Below are 23,568 nucleotides of genomic sequence, written 5' to 3' on the forward strand. Positions count from 1 at the left end.
ACATTTATGATTGAGTTTCTTAACGCTGTGGTCTAAAACGTTCTTAAGAACATCTGACGGTCCGCCAACAGTCGGTTCCTGGCAGCGGACCTAACTAAAGCAGCCCGAGCCACACTCTGCAAACCCGTCGCAAGTGTTCCTGAACAGAAGGGACGGACACATCATCCTCCTGGGAAGGGAACGAAGGGGGTTGAAAACCATACATCACCATGAATGGCGACATACCAGTAGCAGATGTGGAGAGACTGTTATGAGCATACTCCACCCACGGTAGCTGAACACTCCAGGAGGACGGGTTACGTGCACACACACATCTTAAAGCGGCCTCCAGGTCCTGGTTGGCCCGTTCTGTCTGGCCGTTTGACTGAGGATGGTACCCAGACGATAGACTAACCCTCGCCCCCAATGCTCCACAGAATGCTCGCCAAACCTTGAAGAAAACTGGGGCCCCCGATCAGAAACTATGTCCATGGGGATACCATGGAGATCAAAAACATGGTGAACTAAGAGCTCAGCAGTCTCTAGAGCAGAAGGGAGCTTCGACAGTGGTACAAAATGCGCAGCCTTAGAAAAATGATCGATAATAGTAAGGATGACAGAGTTACCTGCAGAAGGAGGCAGACCAGAGACAAAATCCACCGCAATGTGAGACCAAGGCCTTGAGGGGATGGGGAGATGGTTCAGTAAGCCAGCGGGCCGTTGGTGCGAGGCCTTCCCTCGGGCACAGACGGAGCAAGCTGCCACAAACTGATTGGTGTCACGGACCAGCCTGGGCCACCAGAACCGCTGTCGAATAAGCTCAAGTGTGCGTGCCGCCCCAGGATGGCAGGCCAATCTGGAGGAGTGCCCCCACTGCAGCACCTGAGATCTAACGTTCTCGGGGACGAACAAACAGTTAGGGTCCGATCTCTGGACGGGGACAATGGGAAAGGGCCCTCTTAACCTGCTGCTCAACCTCCCAATGGACCGCCCCCACAAAACAGCTTGGAGGGAGCACAGGCTCAGAGGGATCAGTCAACGGCTGTCTCTCTGTCTGACGGGAAAGGGCATCAGGCTTTAAATTACGGGAACCAGGTCTTTAAGAGAGAGTAAAGTTAAATCGGCCTAAAAAAAAGTGCCCATCTGGCCTGTCGAGAATTAAGACGTTTGGCTTGTTGAAGATAGGCTAAATTCCTATGGTTCGTCCAAACCACAAATGGAATTTCTGCCCCCTCCTGCCAGTGTCTCCACTCTTCTAATGCCAGAACCACTGCTAAAAGCTCCCGGTTGCCCACATCATAGTTGCGCTCAGCTGGAGACAGCCGGCGAGAAAAATAAGCACAAGGATGCAACTTCTGTTGTGAGATCTGTGAAAGCACTGCTCCCACACCACTGTCAGAGGCATCCACCTCCACTAGGAACTGCTTAGAGGCATCCGGGTGGAATGTACAAATGAAGTAAATGAAGTTAACAATGAAGTTTGTTAACAGGTGAAAAGAAGCTGATGAGACAAAGCATCAAAATATTTATCTTTTTTTCTTGAATCGTGGATTTTTTAAACTGTCCAGGTGAGATGACTCCAAAATCACACAGAATAGAAGTTTAGAGAGGAGAAGATGGATATAATGCAAAGTCAGGCAGAAATGTTGGGAGTCACAACACGAGTCGAAGGTATAAAAATGAGAGAAATCAAAGCTGAGGCGAGGACACAAAGGGTGAAATAGTTATTAGGGAAACATCTATTGGGACTGAGTGGCTCTGGATGACAAGAAAAAAACAGAACCAGAAAAACTGGGTTTGAAAATATCTTTTTCTCTATTTTATCTTATTTTATTAGTCCGACTGAGACTGCAGCATAGAGGAGTGGCAGCAATCCACCTTAAACAGTAGGTGTCGCAATTTAACCAGAGAAGAAGTAAAGGCTGGTCCTGGATCTGATGCAGCGCCGATGTTTGGCCACCAGATGGCGCCAAACTGACAGGAATCAGCCTGCTGAATGAATCCAGACAAGTAGGTACAAACGGAACCTTCATCAGACCTCCTCCTCCTCCTCCTCCTCCTCCTCCTCCTCCTCCTCCTCCTCCTCCTCCTCCTCCTCCTCCTCCTCCTCCTCCTCCCGGTGTTTCAGGAGCAGCTGACAGACAGAAGATCACTGAGGAGAAGTGGAGGTGGAGCAGCAGGAGGAAGAGGAGGAGCCCCGGTGCTGAATGCGCTGATTATTCAGGTGGAGAACAGAAGCTGCTCAGTCTGCTGAGTTCTGCTGCTGCCGGTTCTTCTGCTGCTTCATCAGGTCAGACTTGCTTCTTCACATCTTTTTCTCCTTTTTAATCAGACTTTCTGGTGCGCGGAGTCGGCGCCGCGCGCGGCTCCCGCAGCTTCACCAACACCTTTCAGCCCGGACTGATGAGACGGTGCTTCCAAAGTCAGGGCGAACTGCTCACCTGCAGTTTCTGGGATTCGCTGACAAACTGGAAACTGCTGGTCGTTGTTTGAATATCAGTTTCTAATTTAGCTCTTTGGGTCTAACTGCATCCAAAAGACGTCCAGAGAAAAGTTCGGTTCAGTTCGGTGCAGAAGGGAAAGTTTTGTAGACGTCTGAGCTGTAGATGTTATTCAGCTTCAGATCTACCTGGAGCTGTTTAAAGTCCTGTTTACCAGCTGATTCCCGCTAATTCTTTTCAGTTCTTCATCATTATGGATCCAGCTTTATGGTGTCGGTCAGAAACTCACGAGCAGCCTGAGAAGTTCAGTATTTAAGATTCAAAGGACAAATTAAATGTGCTTAAAGTGTAACACACCTCTGGTCATATGAGTTATAAAATATCAGCATGTTGACTGAAAGTGGAAGAAGACAGTCAGAACCTCCATGATTCTGAGCAACAGGCCTTCAGTGGAGCTGCTGAAGCTGGAAATCAGATTTAAATATATTTATACTCAACTGCTCCCTTTAATAAATCCCGTAGGCATCAGCGTGTTCCATATGTTTCACAGGATAAATGAAATGTTCTGGAAAAAGGTCAATTAGATCAATTTCAATCAGAAGTCGGCCTTTAAATCTCGGCTGGACTCTTCTGATGTAAATCATGATTTACTGGCTTCATTTGTGCATCTCACATGTTTATAATAGTGATTTGGAAAGTAATAATTTCACAAATCAGCTGATTTAAAAATGTGTTAATGAGGACTAAACTGCTTGGGCTCAAAGTGGTCTAAACTTTTACAAGTAGCTCAGTCCAGACCTTCTACCTGAGGTTTTTTCTTTGTTCAGCCACTTAACTCTGACCTTTGAACCATTCAGGCAGAAAAAAGGCTCCTAACTCAAGGGATGAACCAGTGTTGTGTCGACACAGAACAGACAACTTAGCAAAGAAGCCATTTTAAACTGGATCTTTAGGCACTTTGTTACCAGCAGCCTGTCACAAAGACACATCATTTGTTCCCATTTCTTTAGCTGCATCTATGAAAATGTTTTTTTTTTTTACGGGAGGGTTGTTTGAAGTGAGAAATTAACAGATTTCATTGTTCCTCATTTTAAACCTCCTTGATTTAGTTCAGAATATCTAATTTTGGGCTTTACTACTACATACTTTAAATATCGTACAAATAGCTGTTAATATGTGAGATGCACAGATCTGTAAATCATTGAAAAGACTTCCTGGGAGTCAAACCCTGACCTTTTTGTTTGGCTGGACTCAGTAAGGTCCTGAGATCAGGTTCAAAGTGAAGAGGTTCAGTTCAGTTGTCTTTTCAGTTTTATATCGCAACAAATGTAATCTCAAAGCACTTCAGAGATACAGTCCAAGCTAATTAAAATCCAATTCATTAAAACCGAGTTTTGGCCAGTTCATACAGAGTTAATTCAAGTAAAGTTGCTAAATTAAGGAAACCAACCTGTTGGTTTCATCTGGTTTCATAGATAAGTACAGCTGAGTATCATCAGCATAACAATGGAACTTTATGCCCTGCTGTCTGATAATGTTACCTAATGGAAGCATGTATAAAGAAAAAAGAATCGGTCCAAGCACAGAACCCTGAGGAACTCCATGACTTACTCTGGTGTGTGAGGAAGATTCTTCATTTACAAGAACAAACTGGAATCTATCAGATAAATATGACTTAAACCAGCCTAATGCAGTTCCTTTAATCCCAATAACATGTTGGAATTGCTAAATTCTTAACAATTCGTATCCCTAATAAACAGGTTGGTGGTGAACCTTGGGCTTGACTTTAGGGCTGTGCCTCCTCTTCCAGACCGTTGCCTACTTAGTTTCAGTCATTTTTTTATTTTTTCCCAAAATTGTTAAATTTTTCTGTATTAAAGACTCCGAACAGTCCTCCAGAGGAGCCGGAGTCCCAAACTGACAGCATGAAACCCTTAGAGGCAGGATGTTTGGATGGTCTGTGGTCTCATGGCGGTGGATGGTCTGTGGTCTCATGGCGGTGGATGGTCTGTGGTCTCATGGCGGTGGATGGTCTGTGGTCTCATGGCGGTGGATGGTCTGTGGTCTCATGGCGGTGGATGGTCTGTGGTCTCATGGCGGTGGATGGTCTGTGGTCTCATGGCGGTGGATGGTCTGTGGTCTCATGGCGGGGGATGGTCTGTGGTCTCATGGCGGTGGATGGTCTGTGGTCTCATGGCGGTGGATGGTCTCATGGCGGGGGATGGTCTGTGGTCTCATGGCGGTGGATGGTCTCATGGCGGTGGATGGTCTGTGGTCTCATGGCGGTGGATGGTCTGTGGTCTCATGGCGGGGGATGGTCTCATGGCGGTGGATGGTCTGTGGTCTCATGGCGGTGGATGGTCTGTGGTCTCATGGCGGTGGATGGTCTGTGGTCTCATGGCGGTGGATGGTCTGTGGTCTCATGGCGGTGGATGGTCTGTGGTCTCATGGCGGTGGATGGTCTGTGGTCTCATGGCGGTGGATGGTCTGTGGTCTCATGGCGGGGGATGGTCTCATGGCGGTGGATGGTCTGTGGTCTCATGGCGGTGGATGGTCTGTGGTCTCATGGCGGTGGATGGTCTGTGGTCTCATGGCGGTGGATGGTCTGTGGTCTCATGGCGGTGGATGGTCTGTGGTCTCATGGCGGTGGATGGTCTGTGGTCTCATGGCGGTGGATGGTCTGTGGTCTCATGGCGGTGGATGGTCTGTGGTCTCATGGCGGTGGATGGTCTGTGGTCTCATGGCGGTGGATGGTCTGTGGTCTCATGGCGGTGGATGGTCTGTGGTCTCATGGCAGGGGATGGTCTCATGGCGGTGGATGGTCTCATGGCGGGGGATGGTCTGTGGTCTCATGGCGGGGGATGGTCTGTGGTCTCATGGCGGTGGATGGTCTGTGGTCTCATGGCGGTGGATGGTCTGTGGTCTCATGGCGGTGGATGGTCTGTGGTCTCATGGCGGTGTTTTCTCTCCCCCTGGTCACTGAGCAGAGCAGTGAAAGGCGGCCGGTTCACAGCCAGTAAACCAGCCGCCTTTAAAGGAACATTCTGCAGTGTTTCTGCTGTCAGTGAATCACACGACTGCCTTTAAATGTGTCGCTGTGCGGTTGTGTTTGGTTCAGTCAAACTGAACAGTTTTTAGATCTCAGGTTCCTTCATTTGGAAGGTTTATTATTGATCTCAGAAGCAGCGTTTTGTGGGTAAAACCTGCTGTTTGGTGCCAGCATGAGCCGCTGCTCGGAGGAAGAAGCGCTGCAGTGGCTGAGTGTGGGGAACAGAAGCTCAGCCTGCCAGTGTTTAGTTGTGAAGGATGTTTGTGAAACGGTTGACTGACATAAAGGAATCTGCTCCATTAAAACCCGCAGATGAGCCCTGGAGCATGCTGGGAAGTCTTCCGAGCATGAAAAGCACCTTAAATGTACCTGATGTTTCTCTGAGCCAGCCTGTGATGTTTGATAAGATCTGATAAGATCTGATAAGATCTCTCCTGCTGCCTCCTTGTTTTCCCACATTTATTTATCTGTTTTCTACATAAAACCAGACTTGAGCTGCTTTAGATAAGCTGTCATTTCCCACTGAGCTACGAACCGGTGATGGTTTGATATTTAGTGACTGACGCAACACATTCATGTTGAAAAGGAAGTGTGTGAAACTAAGTGAACCCCTGATCCAGCAGCAGTGAGTGAACATTTGATGGAGTTAAGATAAACTTCTGGAAATTATACAGAAAGCAAAGTTTAAATGTAATTTAGAAAAGTTGTGAAATGTTAAAAACAATTCAGCAAAAATATGAATCTATAACTAGTTAAGTTTCAACCTTGCTTTAACAAAAGAGTCCAAAGAAAGCGATTAAGAAGCAAAAGTAGAACCTGAAGCAGTAACTCAGTGAAAGCTGTTCTGGAGCCAAAGAAAGACAGAAAGTTTATAGAATCTACAGCAACAGCTTCTGGAGCTTCTCCAAGCAGCAGGTTACCTGCTGACAGGTGAGGGTGTCAGGATTGGGTATAAAAGCAGCTTCCACCAAAGGTTCAGCCTCTCCAACAAGGACGGGTCGTGGCTCACCGCTTTGGGCCAAACTCCATCAGAGAATCATCAATAAGTTCAGGAAATATTCCTCAGAGTCAGACTGGAAAGAACTTTGGTCTTTCAGCATCTACAGAGCAGGATATTGGGAACAGATTCAGGGAGTCTGGGGAAGTCTCAGTGTGGAAAGGCCAAGGACAGAAAGCCCTGTTGGATGAGCTCGGAGCCCTCAGGCAGCACTGCAGGAGAAACCGTCAGGCCACCATGATCCATACAGCCACATGGGCTCAGGAGGAGCTGGGAAAAGCATTTCCACTCAACACAGTCCACGGCTGCATCCAGAAATGTGAGCTGAAGCTGCATCACACCAGGAGGAAGCCATATATCAGCTCTGAGCAGAACCACGGCCCAGTTCTCTGGACTCCAGCTCATCTCAGAGGGACAGAAAGACAGTGGACACGTGTTCTGTGGGCAGATGAGTCCACGTTTCAGCTGCTTCTGGGAAAAACTGCTGAGAAAGAGCATCCAGCTGTTCTCAGAGGAAGGTTTAAAGCAGCGTCTGTGATGGTCTGGGGCTGCAGCAGAGTCCAGGGCATGGAGGGCTTCATCTGGGTGAAGGTACCACTGATGCACAGCTGGATGTTGGAGTTCTGGAGAGACAGATGCTGCCATCAAGGTGCCGTCTTTTCCCGGGAGGTCCGTGGTTATTTCAGCAGGACGATGCCAGACCTCATTCTGCAGGACTTCCAGCAGCTTCAGACACACAGAGTGTGTGAGCTCGGCTGCTGCCTGCAGGCCACATCTGTCTCCTGCTGCAGATGTTGGAGCATCATGAAGAGGAGAACCAGACAACCAGGGACTGCTGAGCAGCTGGAATCTGGGATTCAGCAGGAATGGACTCAGATTCCTGTGAAAAACTCAGTTCAAAGCATTAAAAAGAGTCATTAAAGGAAGCTGAAGGAACACGATGGAAACAGCTTTCAGAGTGTTGATGCCTCAGAGTCTGGATCTGAATACAGGGAAGTTGGTCTGAATAATGTAAATGATGACAGATTTAGGTTTTTGTTGCAGTTTTACTTCCTTTCGTGTGAAACATGGAGTGTTTCGGCTGGTTGAGAAGCTGCTGCCTTGGTTTTCTGTGGCTGCAGCAGGACAGTTTGGCAGAGTTTATAATTAACAGAGTTTATGGAAAAGCATGAAGTGAAGGCTGTGGCTCGGCGTGAGAAACTTCAGGAAACGGTTTCCCTGCTGATAATGAACTCTGTTGATGACGAGCACAGATGGTCGCTCCCGGTGGGTTTTGGATCGACTCGCACTGACGGAGTCAACAACCTCACAGCAGACCCAGACAGAGGGTTATCAGTGAGGGGTTATCGATCCCTGTCAGCTCGGCTGTTTGCTGTCGGCTCACATGGTCCAGGTTTGACATACCCGAGCTGTGCAGTAATGCTGTGACCTTCAGTTCTGACAGAGTTCTTCCTGTTTGACTCACATGACCCTGTTCATGACCTCCTGACCTCCTGACCTGTTCTTGAACCCAGTTTTGGTTCCAGATCAGAGTGTTTTTGTTGGTCTGTAATCCTGATCTCTGACTCAAACCCTGAGTATCTCGGCCCGTTTGTGTGTTCAGAACCTGCGGTACCAGACAGCAACAGGAATGTCCGGCTGTTGGTCCTCAGCAGGGAGACGTTTGAACCAAAGCAAGCAGCTGATGGTGTTGTTTCAGGTGGAGCTTTGCTGTTCTGTGGCTGAAGCATCTGAGATTTAAAGCCAGAAACACACTCTTAAAGGAAGAGGAGGTCGACTTTTAGATAAAATGCTGTTTTAAACACACAGGTCTGGTGGATTTAGTAAGTGTGAAAGGCTTTGAATCCTTTTAAGGCAGCAGCAGAGCGAACAGCTGCTGTTTGCTCAGAAAACATCCAGATAACCAACACTTTTTAAACCGTGATTCAGCTGCCGCTCCATTTCACATTCAGACAAATATCCTGCCCACCCCCAGATGTTTGGGAGCAGCTGGACCAAACCAAGCCGCCCTGATGGAGAACACCAGCTCAGGCATCAGGAGGCTGAACCTTTAACTGCTGAACTGAACTGAGGCTGAAGGAAGGAGACCAGTCACATGCTGATGTGTTCACTGATCAGCTGATCACGTCTTCATGGCTTTCATGATGTTTTTGTCTCTTTTCTTCTTGATTTCTCTCTCTCTCCCTCACAGCACGATGAGTGACGTTCGACTGGTGTCACCCCCCCCCCTCGGTCTGCAAGATGACGGGTTCATCAGCAGGATGCGGTTCCCACGGCAGCGAGCCTCCAGCCTTCATCCTGCCTCCCCGCAATGTCCGTGTCATCCTGGGGGGAGACGCCCGACTGGAGGGCAAGGTGAGACACCTGTTACCCACAGAGCTTCATCTCACCAGCATGGCCCTCTGATGCTGCTGGGTCTGAGGGACCGGATCACCCAACACCATGGTGCAGCCACAACATTAAGGAAGCTCCGACGCTTCCTTAAGGATCTCCTTTAGGAAACACCGGACCGTCCTTCCTGAGAGAAAGGAGCTCCGACGCTTCCTTAAGGATCTCCTTTAGGAAACACCGGACCGTCCTTCAGGAGAGAAAGGAGCTCCGACGCTTCCTTAAGGATCTCCTTTAGGAAACACCGGACCGTCCTTCAGGAGAGAAAGGAGCTCCGACGCTTCCTTAAGGATCTCCTTTAGGAAACACCGGACCGTCCTTCCTGAGAGAAAGGAGCTCCGACGCTTCCTTAAGGATCTCCTTTAGGAAACACCGGACCGTCCTTCCTGAGAGAAAGGAGCTCCGACGCTTCCTTAAGGATCTCCTTTAGGAAACACCGGACCGTCCTTCCTGAGAGAAAGGAGCTCCGACGCTTCCTTAAGGATCTCCTTTAGGAAACACCGGACCGTCCTTCATGAGAGAAAGGAGCTCCGACGCTTCCTTAAGGGTCTCCTTTAGGAAACACCGGACCGTCCTTCATGAGAGAAAGGAGCTCCGACGCTTCCTTAAGGATCTCCTTTAGGAAACACCGGACCGTCCTTCCTGAGAGAAAGGAGCTCCGACGCTTCCTTAAGGATCTCCTTTAGGAAACACCGGACCGTCCTTCCTGAGAGAAAGGAGCTCCGACGCTTCCTTAAGGATCTCCTTTAGGAAACACCGGACCGTCCTTCCTGAGAGAAAGGAGCTCCGACGCTTCCTTAAGGATCTCCTTTAGGAAACACCGGACCATCCTTCATGAGAGAAAGGAGCTCCGACACTTCCTTAAGGATCTCCTTTAGGAAACACCGGACCGTCCTTCCTGAGAGAAAGGAGCTCCGACGCTTCCTTAAGGATCTCCTTTAGGAAACACCGGACCGTCCTTCCTGAGAGAAAGGAGCTCCGACGCTTCCTTAAGGATCTCATTTAGGAAACACCGGACCGTCCTTCAGGAGAGAAAGGAGCTCCGACGCTTCCTTAAGGATCTCCTTTAGGAAACACCGGACCGTCCTTCAGGAGAGAAAGGAGCTCCGACGCTTCCTTAAGGATCTCCTTTAGGAAACACCGGACCGTCCTTCAGGAGAGAAAGGAGCTCCGACGCTTCCTTAAGGATCTCCTTTAGGAAACACCGGACCGTCCTTCCTGAGAGAAAGGAGCTCCGACGCTTCCTTAAGGATCTCCTTTAGGAAACACCGGACCGTCCTTCCTGAGAGAAAGGAGCTCCGACGCTTCCTTAAGGATCTCCTTTAGGAAACACCGGACCGTCCTTCCTGAGAGAAAGGAGCTCCGACGCTTCCTTAAGGATCTCCTTTAGGAAACACCGGACCGTCCTTCCTGAGAGAAAGGAGCTCCGACGCTTCCTTAAGGATCTCCTTTAGGAAACACCGGACCGTCCTTCCTGAGAGAAAGGAGCTCCGACGCTTCCTTAAGGATCTCCTTTAGGAAACACCGGACCGTCCTTCAGGAGAGAAAGGAGCTCCGACGCTTCCTTAAGGATCTCCTTTAGGAAACACCGGACCGTCCTTCCTGAGAGAAAGGAGCTCCGACGCTTCCTTAAGGATCTCCTTTAGGAAACACCGGACCGTCCTTCCTGAGAGAAAGGAGCTCCGACGCTTCCTTAAGGATCTCCTTTAGGAAACACCGGACCGTCCTTCAGGAGAGAAAGGAGCTCCGACGCTTCCTTAAGGATCTCCTTTAGGAAACACCGGACCGTCCTTCCTGAGAGAAAGGAGCTCCGACGCTTCCTTAAGGATCTCCTTTAGGAAACACCGGACCGTCCTTCAGGAGAGAAAGGAGCTCTGACGCTTCCTTAAGGATCTCCTTTAGGAAACACCGGACCGTCCTTTATGAGAGAAAGGAGCTCCGACGCTTCCTTAAGGATCTCCTTTAGGAAACACCGGACCGTCCTTCATGAGAGAAAGGAGCTCTGACGCTTCCTTAAGGATCTCCTTTAGGAAACACCGGACCGTCCTTCATGAGAGAAAGGAGCTCCGACGCTTCCTTAAGGATCTCCTTTAGGAAACACCGGACCGTTTCTAAGATGCAGCCTTTCATGTAAATGTGAGCTGAATGTTGTCACCTCACACATCATCAAAGCTCTTTACTGTCTCATGAAGGTTGAACAAGTGCAATATTCTCTTTATTCTTCCCTGAATGTTCCGGTCAGCCTCAGCTTTTACAGAAATCGGTCTGATCCACAGGCTAATCTGAGTGGGACGGATGCAGAGAGACGATCCACTTCAGCTGAGCTGCAGACAAACATGTTGGCTGCTCTCAGATCAGGAGTTGATCCTCTGAGGAGATGTTAGCAGACACAGATCAGTCTTGTGACCTGCAGCCTCCTGATGTGAAGCAGTCCAACATTCCCGGTTCAAACCCAACAAGGTCCCTGATCTGTTTTTCATGTCTGCTTCAGAGCATCAGGCTTACTGAGGAATGATGAGGATGAATAATCCCACAGCGCCTGAATGCACCTTCGGTCCGCAGACATGATGGATGGAGCTGCAAGGCCTCCTGGGAGTTGAGCTGGAAGTCATCAAACAGTCGACACATCTGTCTGCCACATGCTGCACACACTCTCTCATTCATGGTTCTGGGCTGGTTTGCTGTGTGACGGGAGGATCTCCGGGTCCTGGTCTTCAGACGTGGATCAGAACCCTGCACATCTGATTCTGGACTGGTTCTGTGAAGCTGGTGTCAGCTCTGCCAGATTCTTCACAGTTTGGGCAGAAACGTGTGACCTGATGGGAGATCTCTGTAAGAAGATGACTTTAAAATAAACTTCATGCTGAACCAGGACAGAGACACCTGGTGGTGAATTTGTAGACTGCAGCCTTCCTGACACCGTGCTGTTAGTTTAAACAAGGACAGCAGTCAGTGATTTGGTTTGTTCCTCTGGGGGGACCTGCAGCTATAAATGTGTTGTTCTAGGATCATGAAAAACAGCTTTTAACAGAATAAATCAGAAATCTTGAGCCACCATCTGTTTTTCTGGAGACAAGATGATCCCACACTGCTTCAATAATGTTGAGGTCCGGGCTCTGGGGAGGATTCATCCCTCCATAAGACCTGTTGCCACTGATTTTCAGTCCACTTCTTGTGTCATTTGGCACAGCTCAGCCTTTTCTCCCTGTTTCCCTTCCTTAAGAACGGCTTCTTGACAGCCACCCTTCCATGGAGACCATTTCTGATGAGGCTTGGGCCAACAGTAGATGGATCAGCTGAAGGTCCAGATGCATCTCTCAGGTCCTGTCAGGTCACAGCTGGATTTTTTCCTCTTTCTTAAGGACATCACTTTCAGATCCTGTTCATCTGCTGGAGATAGTTTTTCAGGCCTGACACTTCTTCTTTTGTCCTCCACTTGTCCAGTTTCCTCAAATGTTTTAAGGACACACTGCACACCATGCTGAGATATGCCAAGTTTTCAGCTAATAGCTCTTTGGGAATCACCTTGTTGCTGCAGAAATCCTATTTTCTGTCTGTCAAACTGTGTTTTCTTTGCTGTTTTTCATAGATGCAGCTAAAGAAATGGGAACAAATGATGTGTCTTTGTGACAGGCTGCTGGTAACAAAGAGCCTAAAGATCCAGTTTAAAATGGCTTCTTTGCTAAGTTGTCTGTTCTGTGTCGACACAACACTGGTTCATCCCTTGAGTGGTTCACCCCCCCCCCCCCCCCCCCCCCCACAGCTGTGGTGACTCACATGGTCATTGTTCTTTGGTGCTGTAGCTTCCAGATTTCATTGATCATTGATCTGCTTTTCAGTGTTCAACTCATTTCTCGCATCTTTTCCAAGTTTGAACATTCAGGTCCGGGCGCTGTTCACCCTGTTCTGTGACTTTCAGGTGCGAGGTCATCCTGAGCCACAGGTCACATGGTACAGAGAGGGGAGGGCTGTGGCTGGTGGAGGGCGCTGCATCGTGGAGCGAGGCGGGCGGGGCACCTTCAGCCTGCTGGTGGGAGGAGTCACAGAGAGGGACCTGGGCCGCTACACCTGCCAGGCGACCAATCAGGCGGGGAGCCGGCAGGTTACCGTGGAGATCCTTCTGGAAGGTATGAATACCTGCTGACACTGTTACTGCTGATGCAACCAGCTTCACACAGAAGTCAGAATGTTTTCCCGGTGCTGCAGCAGTAAGAGGCGAGTTCAGTGACATCAGAACCTCTGAGTTCTGTTTGGCTCGGAGGGAACAATAAACAATAAAATGGCTTTTCATCGGTTTCGCTGAGTGACGCAGATGTTTTACAGAAACTTAAAGTTTTTGTCCGCAGTTTATTCAGAGGCTGAACTTCTTCTTCTTCTGTTATTCCACCTGCAGAGAATTCTGGAAGGAAGTTCGTCCTGCCGTCATCGATGAAAACCGGGTGAGTTCCAGCAGCTGTAACTCTGTCGTAAACAGAGCTGCAGATGGTTGAGTCGTAACTCCTGCTGGTGTCGGAGGAGGGACACTTCCTCAGACCTCCTTCTCCTCCTCCAAAACCTGGAGGCTCCTTAAATCTGTCAGTGCTTCTGTCTGCGCTCACATCAGCAGAGATTCACGGTTTCTGCCGTCACAGTGGGGCTGAAGCTGTTTCCTGCAGCAGCTGTTTCCTCTCAGTTGTTTTATTAGTTCCAGAACAGCAGGAGAGCTTATAAACCTCTGATTTCACATGTTTTATGTTGCTTATAATTCTGAGAACTGAGCACCATGATTCGCATGTCAGCCTCCACACAGCAGGGGGCGCTGCAGCTGGACTGAGGTGGTTACAGGACTCTGTTTCCCATAATTCCAGGTGTCTCTCTGCTGTCCCAGCGCTGGAGAACAGGCCGAGCATTTGGGGCGAGAGTCCGCCAAAGTTCATCACCAAGCCGACTCGAGTGTTTGCCAGACCGGGACAGAGCGCCAAGTTCTTCGCCAAAACCACAGGACGTCCACAGCCACAGGTCACATGGTACAAGGTGGGAGGAGCTTACTGTAATGCAAAATAAACGGTGGATTGAAACTGTTCATATGAAATGAAACGCAGTTCAGAATCTGCCTGAGGATGCTTTCATTTTCCTCTCTGATCACTGACCAAGCTGAAACCAAAACAGTCTTTTCAACTTCTGTCACTTCACTTCAACACTTTATTAATCCCTGAAGCTAAATTATATCCCTGCAGTATTAATTATTATTAAAGATCAGCTGTTGTTACAGATAATAAAATAAAATATAAACCAGCTGAAGTGCAGCAGAGAGGAAGGTAGAAACCTTCAGAGGTCTCCATCAGTGGGTTGGGCTGCTGTTTCTGTAGCTTAGCAACAACTCAGCTGATGATGTCACACACAGCGTCAGCAGGTAACTCAGGTGAACTCTCAGCAGACAACATGGACAGAAACTCACAGCCAGCAGTTCAACATCTGGGCTGCAGAGACGCTCCAGGATTCCACCATCTGTTGTTAACCAGCTCTGTGATCCTCCTCCTTTACTGTTAGCGCTCTGTCTGCAGTCTCTGTCTGCCCGGATAGTCTTAAAGCTGAGCAGAGAGCTGTTAGAGTTGTTCCTGCAGCCAGGTCTCTGCCTGATATTCCTGCTGTGTCCTCATCAGGGCTCCGAGCTCGTCCATTTTATCCACCAGAGATCTCACATTTCCCCTGATGATTAAAGGAAGAAATGCTTTAAACTTCCTCCTGCTTTCTCTCCATTTTGTTACTGCTCTGCATCAGACGTCTCCTCTTCAACTTTTATCCACCAGAGATCTCACATTTCCCCTATATGTCTGCCTTTATACGCTCCATGGCTTCTCTTCTGATTTTAGCGTATTGGTGCGGCGGCGCCACATACAGGCCTGGTATTGGTACTACAGCGTTTTGGGTTGTTTCCTAAAACGTGAATCCGTGGACACTGATAATTCTGGAAATGACGCCATGTTTACGGAGACTTTTTTTCTAAACAAGCGTATTGGGTGAGGCTGTATGGACGCTGACACTTTTACATTTAATTTGTTCCCACACCTCCAGTGAAAGTGAGATTTCAGGCTGGTGTTTACAGTTCAGGAATGTTAATTTCCACACAGCAGGGGGCGCTGTTCAGATGTATTTTTTAAGGAATAGAACAATTTTCCTAACATTTCATTAAAAGTTTACGTGGTGCATGATGGGAAGCTTTTCTTCTTTTGTGGTGGAGGTTAGCTGTTTTGTTTTTTTAGTTTTTACTGGTGTAACTTTTTGTTTGTTGTACTTTGTCTCAGGAGGAGGCGGAGCTTCAGTCTCGAGGGCGGGTCAGTGTGTATGAGCTCTCCGGTCGTCACTTCCTGGAGATAAAGGAGGTGTGCACGGAGGACGCAGGAAGTTACACGTGTTCAATTATCAACAGCGCTGGAACAGCCACCGCCAATGCTGAGCTCATAGTCCAGGGTGAGACAACCAATCAGAGCGCAGGATGATCTATCGACGACTGTCTGTAAAGCTGTTAAATGGCTGCTGATGGAGCAGATTATGCTGACCTTCCTGCAGCAGCTTCAGGATGATGCAGACTGATCTCAGCTTCATCTTTTTATTCTGGTCAACAAATATGCAAATTAGGTGTCTTTAATCAGAGAAAAGGATCAATCTGAATCCCAGGTTACACAACAGCTCCTGAGAAGAGGTAAGACTCTGCCTGGGTTTCAGGGTTCATGGTGCACATCCGTTTGTTCTGAAACATTTAAAAGCCCCATCAGCTGTCAGCATGTTCAGTGTTGGGTAGTTTCAGGACGTCGCCCCCTCTGGCCGGAGGAGCTAAGTGTTTAATTCCAGTAAACCCAAAGTAGCTGGATCCATGGAACTGCCATGAAGTCAGACTTGGTGGTTTGTTGTTTTCAATTTAGACCAGTTTTATGTTTATAAGGCAGCAAATCGCAACACATGTCATCTCAAGGAACTCCAAAGATACAGTCCAATTCAAGCCAATTAAAATCCACGTCCTGTCACAGGATGACTGTTTGGATATGTGCTCGGTATAATCTACCTCCTCTTTCTGTGAGAGAATCTAACTGTTGTTAGAAGAGCAGTAACAGGAAATGGCTTCAACCCAGTCCTCCAACAGAGGCTGTCTGGACAGGTGTTGCAAACTGAAACTAACCTTTCTGTTAAACTAACCTGATACTGTATAAACTGAGTTAGATGTCCATTACTACAACCCCCGTGTCCTGTTTGGTACAATAACAGATTAACTTAGAAACTCCAGTTTCACTGCCTTTAGAACTCATTTCTACATCTAAGAGTTTGAAATATTCTTTAATGACAAAGTTCAAAGCACTAAAAATACAATAATTTCCACAACACAAATAACTACTCTGCAGCCAGCTGGACACCTGGAGCTGACACATTTCATACCAGTTACTGACAAATCAGTCGAAGAGATCATCTGCAGTCTGAGTTCATCGACATGCTGCCTTCATGAGTTGCCCACAAGATTTCTAAAGTCTGTGGTGAACAGTTTGTTACCAAAACTCACTCATCTAGTTAGCATCTCACTCACTAACTACCGGCCCATATCAAACCTGCCATTCTTAGGCAAAATCCTAGAAAAAGTTGTAAACCAACAGCTTTCTGACTTTCTCCTGCCTAACCAAGCTTTTGATACTTTCCAATCAGGCTTCAGGCCCCCCCACAGCACTGAGACGGCTCTGATCAAGGCAAACGATATCCGCCTGAACACAGATGCAGACAAAGTCTCGGTCTTAGTTCTGCTGGACCTGAGTGCTGCTTCTGACACTGTTGACCATCTTATTCCAGAGGTTAGAAGACTGGGTGGGAACCTCTGGTTGTGCTTTAAACTGGTTCAAGTTCTATCTCGAGGACAGGAAGTATTTTGTTGAAATTGATAACTGTGTCTCAGACCAAATAGCTTTGACCTGTGGGGTTCCCCAGGGGTCTATCCTGGGGCCCCTATAGTTCAATCTGTACATGCTGTCATTAGGCCAGCTAATACGCAGCCACAATGTGTCCAACCACAACTTTGCAGATGACACTCAGATCTACGTGTCACTGACGGCAGGAGAACACGGGCCTGTAGATACATTGGGTCTCTGCATCAAACAGATCAGTGTGGATGCAAAACGATTTTCTCCAGCTAAACTCAGACAAAACTGAAATCATTGTCTGTGGCCCACAGAAACAAAGAGAAAGTGTCATCTTGAGACTCTTTCTAAAACCGAGGGTTTTTCCACCAACTTCTGGGTGGGTTACTACACCTTCTGGTTGGTGCTTTGATGACCAACTGTTTCTTTTTTTGTTCAGTGTTGCATTATATGTGCTGTTAAAAATAAAGTGAAACGTACTTTATCTGAAGCCAACAATCAGCCTGTTTTGCAGTCACCAGTAAACCCGTGTGATATTTGTGATATTTCACAGCTCTTTAACATCAGCTCAGTTAGCAGAAAATGCTGACTGTTAGCTGAGGTGAAGCTCAGTTTTAAAAAGTTTAGATGTCTGACAGCTTTCTCCACCTTAAGAAGAGGAAACCTTGTCTGAGCCCCACAGATCTGTGTCTAAGCTCATGGAAACTCTGGGTCATCCTGCTTCTTCCGATGAATCTTCTATCAGGAACCTTGGGCTAACTTTCCACTCAGATTTCACTTTGGATTCTCATGTAAAATCTGTCCTTTGCTTGTTTTTATCTCTTCAGAAGTATCGTTTAATTATTATTTTGAGTGGAGCTTGTTGTGTTCCAGTTGTTTTCTGTCCACAGAGCTGTGGCGTCTTCCATCCTCTGGTTAGAAGTGGTCGGGTCCACAAAGTTAACCGTATTAGGATGAGTTGTTTAAAATGACTTATAAAAGAGCTGTTTGAGTTCACACGTTGTTTTAAACATCCCGAGTTTCTCGGTAAATTGGTGAAACTGACATTGATGAGCCTCATCCTGAAGCTGTGTAAACTGTAATTTATCTCTGGATTTCAATGTTTGGATTCAATAAGAAGACATGTGAGTGATGTTTGATGTTGAACGGTTTCTGTTCTGATGTCTCTGCCTGTCTCCCTCCAGGTGTTCCTGATGTCTTGTCCAGGTGAGTTCTTTCTTTCACCTGCCTCCATTTAGTGCAGCTCGTCCTGCTGGTTTCTGGCTCCGTCCTTTCTGATAAGTTCCAGTTATTTGTTCCGTCTGGATGAATGTTTCTGCATTAACTTATCGACTTTACCTTCCCAAACCCAAATGAGCTCAGCAGCCGCAGCCACTTGCTTTAGAGTGGATTTTCTGATAAGAAGTTTGTCATCTGAGCCTGACCTCATTTTTCCTGGACAGCCACTTGTGTTTTTGTAGCAGCTGATGGAGCAACATGTGATCCATCATCAGTCCAACATCTCCTGTGCATGGATCAGTGCTCCTACACCGCTATAGACAAGCTGTCTGGTGTTAAGTTAGATAAACTCTTCTCCTACATGTAACCATGGTAACGGCCTCACAATGTGTCCTCTCCTCCATGTAACCATGGTAACGGCCTCACAATGTGTCCTCTCCTCCATGTAACCATGGTAACGGCCTCACAATGTGTCCTCTCCTCCATGTAACCATGGTAACGGCCTCACAATTTGTCCTCTCCTACATGTAACCATGGTAACGGCCTCACAATGTGTCCTCTCCTACATGTAACCATGGTAACGGCCTCACAATGTGTCCTCTCCTACATGTAACCATGGTAACGGCCTTACCAGCTGTCCTCTCCTCCATGTAACCATGGTAACGGCCTCACAATGTGTCCTCTCCTACATGTAACCATGGTAACGGCCTCACAGTGTGTCCTGCAGCTGCGTCCAGACAGCCGAGGATCAACCAACCAGAACCAGGAACCTGAAGCTGAACAGAGCTGCTCCCAATGTTCCCAGTTCCCCGACAGAGCAGCCTGAACAGAAGGAGCCGCAGGTCGCCTCATGGAGGAGCAAACCTCCTGTACAGCTCCCTCATCTGGCTGGGAGGAGTACAGCAGCTGCTCAGGTGGCTGTGATCTAATGATTATTCAAATCATAATTCAGGTGATATTTGAAGAAAAACAGTCAGTGAAGCTTCTGAGAGAACATCATGACTAAGTGATTTTCTCTGCTGGTTATGTCCTGATACAGATTCTACCCTCGGCTGAATAAATACGTTTATACAATGATAAATGTTACTGACGTTAAATTAAAGAAATATGCGAAAAGAATGTGAAAGAAATATTTAATTTAAAGAAAGTTAATATTTATTTTTATTTACTCGACTTTTCTAAATTAGAAAATATTTAATTTCTTTCTTCAGTAATTTGTTGCTCCTTAATTTATTTTTGTATTATTTTCCTTTACACTGTTTTCATCTATTTGGTCCCTCCAAATGATTTAGTCAGAACCTTTTAAGTGGACGGGTCAATGTCACCTTCTTCAAATCTAATGTTTGAATGTTTAACAGGAAGAGAAACGATTGGGACTTGAAATCTTTGTGTGCCTGCAGGTCCAGTCAGAAGGTCCCGATCCGGTTCAGCCCGGTTCAGTCCTGCAGCCCTCTTCAGACAGCAGCCGGTCAGAATCAAGTCAAACCTGTTCGAACGCAAAGTTTCATGAGAGGCGACGTTCTGATGGGTTCTTCTCATTTGAATGAAAAACCCATAAAGTCCTAAAGAGTGGACACACATCAGCTGCTAACCAGCTGCTAACCAGCGGCTAACTAACAGCAACACATTTGATGCTAACATGCTAACAGCTTTGAGGTGAAAAAAGTCATTTGGTCACATTTAGATGCATATTATGTCGAGGCCACACAGAAGGATGCTGGACGGGTTCTTTTCCATCTTTCATTATAATCATAAACGCATCCAGAACTTTCCAGTGAAGCCACCTGATAGAATAGCATTGATTTAAAAGTTAAACCATGTGATCAGCTTGAACTGGGCCTTTCTGTCTGCCTAACAGCTGAGTGGACCACAGTGTCGGTGAGGTTCTGCTCGGCTGTGTCAGACTGGTTCCTGTGTGTTTTAGGGCTCTGAGGAGGTCGGGGTCCGGTCTGCGGTTCGAGGCGGTTCCTCTGGATCAGGAGGCCACAGACGGAGCACAGGTCACCTTCACCTGCCAAGGTCATTCACACCTCTGATTTAATGTGAAATCTAAAGAATTCTCTGACAGAACCTGAAGAAGAAGAAGTTCGTACATTTAGGTATTTAATGTACTTTAACTTTAACGGAGAGATTTTGGAACACAATGTTATCAGTATGATTATTGGTTAATTTATTTAGTGGCTCGTTGCTTTGCTGTAGGTGAAGAAAGTGTTTCCTCCTCCCGAAACGTGTCCAGGTGGCGTCGGTTCACACAGACAGATGCAGCTGATGAGTACCTTTAGTGAAGGCTAAAAATGGCGGTTTGGTCACATGGTGACAGACCGTATCGAAGCCATCGCTGTGACTCTGGTTAGCCGAGCGGTTCTGGCCCTGATGAAGAAATGCTGCAGCCTGAAACTCACCCGGTACTTTGGTCCTGAGCTCAAAGGTTGAAGGCTTAGCTGCTGACCCAGTGGTGCAGAATGGGTTTGAGAGCAGCTCAGAGCTACCTGGTGCAGGCTGGAACCGGCTGAGAGCACACATGACACCATTAGCTCAGAAGGAAGGGTTTTAAAATGTTGGCTGAGAGTGAAACCAGAGGCACTGAGTGTGATTCCATTGGTGCCATCAGAAGAAATTAGATTTTTTTTAGGAAAAGGTGGGGCTTAACCAGGAAAAGAGTGAATAAAAGCCTGTGCCAGAAGGTCTTTTTCCAGAAGGAGCTTGAGTTTATTCCTTTATCCTGAATAAACTCTACAACACTGGATTTGTGACTCTCACCAGTGTCTTTTATTGCTGTTTTTTCTGACTCCAGCAGATACTTCGAAGGAACTCTGTTTCCTGTCAGTGTTGCTGTAATGAGACATTTTTTATAAACGTTGGTGTTTAAAAGTTGTTAAAACTGACTCGGATACATTTTACACAGCAGTGGGTGAGATATCCACAGAGATGGGCTGTGATGCAATGGAGTAGTAAGTAGATGTAACATAGGTGGTGCTTAACACTGTGGTGTACGTGCACAGTCGGCTGTTGCATGCAGCACACTGAAGCTGCCGTGGATCTATTGCCCAGGTATGTGCACACATATGGAGAAAGTGACTCTGGTTAGCTGAGCGCTCTTTAAGGAATCAAAGATTATTAATATTTACAACTGGCAGCAGTGCAAAGATACTACATGATATGTCGAATAAAACATAAATATGATTAATTACATTAAATAGTAAATATGGCTTTATAACAGAGGCGTGGAAGACATTAATATTACAGTGAGAAAAAGGGATAAATATTCTAATTTAGGTTATTCTACAGATGTTCTGTTCATCGGAGGGAAGAAGCTGCTCCTTTGTTGGGATGTTACAGAGCTCTGTGAGTTCAGCTCCTCCCCCAAACACGTTGGGAGCAGCCGGAGATGAAGCTGCAGAGGACAGACTGCCTCACAGCGGCGTAGAATATGACCAGCAGCTCCTTTATGTTTAGCAGACGCTTTTATCCAGAGCGAAAGGACAGCACAGGGTCAGTGTTCGGGTAGGAGATGCTCTCAGAGGAGCTGGGCCTCCAAGAGTCTGATGAAGATGGACGGGGCCCCTGTTCTGGTACCAGCCATCGGAGGACTCTATGACCACTGATGCCAGGGCTGCTGTTATTAAATCCAGTGATGGAGGATTTTATGGAGTCTGGGATAAGCTCCAGGCACAGCTCCAGAGATCCGTGGAGGATCCTGGTGTCGCTGATCCAGCTGATCAGCTCATGGTTTCAGGCCGGAAGGGACGGGCTTCCAAACCCATCTCATGTTGTAGCTGCTCGGTTTGTTCCCTGCAGCTCGTCTTATTGCTGTGAGAAGATCCAACTCTGATGTTACGGTGATTCCTTTCATTACGTCACTGATTGGTCGAGGTTAGGAGCTGAAATACATGTCCAGAGATGGAGGAACGTGAGGATTAATTATAATAACTGTTATTATAACTGTTCAAGCCGGCCAGTCTGTGAGCACAGCTGCATGATTATAGTTCTGATAAGTTCTTAAGAAGAAGAAGAAAGAAAAGAAAATGACTTATTAAAGGAGATCAAACAAGTTAAAACCAAGATAAAAAAAACCAGGGACCTGTTGTCTGCTGCAGTCTCCTCCGCTGCCGTTTCCATGGTTACCTGGTTGAAGGACGGCGCCGCTGTGAGGGCCGGACCGGGTCTGCAGCAGAGACGGGACGGGACCCGTTTGACTCTCACCCTGGAGAGGGTGGGACAGGTGGACCGGGGCGCCTACAGGTGTCGGCTGACCACAGCTGACGGGGCGACTGTCGACTCGGCAACATGGACGCTGCGTGTCCACGGTAAGCCCCGCCCACCTGTCTGTCTGACCGCCTTCTGTCCACAGTAACACCTGTGCGTCCTCGCTCAGGTGCGTTCAGGTCTCCCGTGCTGGTCGGCGCCCTGCAGGACTGCAGCGTGTCAGAGGGTCAGACTGTCAGCCTGCAGGTCGGCGGGGAGGGAAAAACTGCTCCTGGCGTCCGTTGGCTGATCAACGGTCAGTTTGTCCACTTTAACCGTTACCGTGGTTACAGGTGTCACTCTGGTCACATGACATATGGCCTCAGTGATGACCTCATTCGGGCATGAGAACCATTTCATCATATTGTAATAATTCATAAATATTTTAATTCATCTTTCAAACTTTGAACCGTGAATTAAAAATGTTTCCAAACATGAAACGAGACGCAGCTGGAAACAAACCGACGGTTTCATTTTATATTTATCACAACAAACGTCGTGTCTGTGTTAATCGCTGTCAGGCGGCACCTTCGCTTGGTGTGAGCTGACCTCTGTGAGCCACCGTAGAAAGTGACAGAGTGTGCTGGACTGAAGCTTCCAGCAGGGGGCAGCACAGCGGAGCGATGAGGGAACATGAGGCCTGAAGACAGGAAACTTTAATTAAACGCAGCAGAGGCAGAGCTGCTGCTCTCATTTCGCTCTGAAGGTTTTCTTTGATTGATTCGAACAGTGAAATCTTATTTTAACAGCTGTTTTCTCCAAAGATTAGTTATTTTTGGCTGGTGGCAGCTTCCTGCTCTGCTGAACTGAGCCGGTGCTGGATAACAGGACGCTGTGCACGCTTTTAAGTAAACTTTGGTTGATAAAAACAGGAATAAAAAATAAAAGCAGCAGAGAGGAGGAGGTCTGCACTGTAAAAACAGGAAGTGAACTGAAACGTGTTCGATGTCTGTGTTGCTTCCAAAGCAGACGGAAATAAAACGGATTAAATAAAACGAATTAAATAAAACTCTGAAAACTCGGGAGGAAACTTTTATTGATCTTTCCTCAGGCAGTGAATCCATTTCTGAAGTTATTAAACTGTAATGAAGTGAAAGCTGTCGGATAAAACAGATAAAACATGGATGGACGGGTGGAGGTTGGGGTTAGGTTAGGTTAGGGTTAGGTTGGGGTTAGGTTGGGGTTAGGTTAGGGTTGGGTTGGGTTGGGTTAGGGTTGGGTTAGGGTTAGGTTAGGTTAGGGTTAGGGTTAGGGTTAGGTTGGGGTTAGGTTGGGGTTAGGTTAGGGTTGGGTTAGGTTAGGTTAGGGTTAGGGTTAGGGTTAGGTTGGGGTTAGGTTGGGGTTAGGTTAGGGTTGGGTTGGGTTGGGTTAGGG

General features: G+C 47.3%; 2 protein-coding genes across 2 annotated transcripts in view; one reads left to right on the forward strand and one right to left on the reverse strand.

Annotated features, from left to right (window-relative positions):
- Positions 1-23,568, reverse strand: part of LOC140319808 (uncharacterized) — a 481,384-nt gene that overhangs the window by 59,655 nt on the left and 398,161 nt on the right. The window lies entirely within an intron of this gene.
- Positions 2,113-23,568, forward strand: part of mylka (myosin, light chain kinase a) — a 70,631-nt gene continuing 49,175 nt past the window's right edge. The window contains exons 1-12 of the mRNA XM_072397653.1: positions 2,113-2,269; positions 8,658-8,821; positions 12,774-12,981; positions 13,248-13,293; positions 13,702-13,867; positions 15,139-15,304; positions 17,916-17,937; positions 18,677-18,863; positions 19,350-19,417; positions 19,874-19,968; positions 22,047-22,256; positions 22,325-22,450. Coding sequence (XP_072253754.1) covers positions 8,708-8,821; positions 12,774-12,981; positions 13,248-13,293; positions 13,702-13,867; positions 15,139-15,304; positions 17,916-17,937; positions 18,677-18,863; positions 19,350-19,417; positions 19,874-19,968; positions 22,047-22,256; positions 22,325-22,450 — 1,408 coding nt within the window. The 5' untranslated portion in view covers positions 2,113-2,269; positions 8,658-8,707. The remainder of the gene's footprint in view (positions 2,270-8,657; positions 8,822-12,773; positions 12,982-13,247; positions 13,294-13,701; positions 13,868-15,138; positions 15,305-17,915; positions 17,938-18,676; positions 18,864-19,349; positions 19,418-19,873; positions 19,969-22,046; positions 22,257-22,324; positions 22,451-23,568) is intronic.

The sequence above is a fragment of the Leuresthes tenuis genome, unplaced genomic scaffold (genome assembly GCF_036924035.1).
Source record: "Leuresthes tenuis unplaced genomic scaffold, fLeuTen1.0.hap1 SCAF_12, whole genome shotgun sequence".
Taxonomy (NCBI): domain Eukaryota; kingdom Metazoa; phylum Chordata; class Actinopteri; order Atheriniformes; family Atherinopsidae; genus Leuresthes; species Leuresthes tenuis.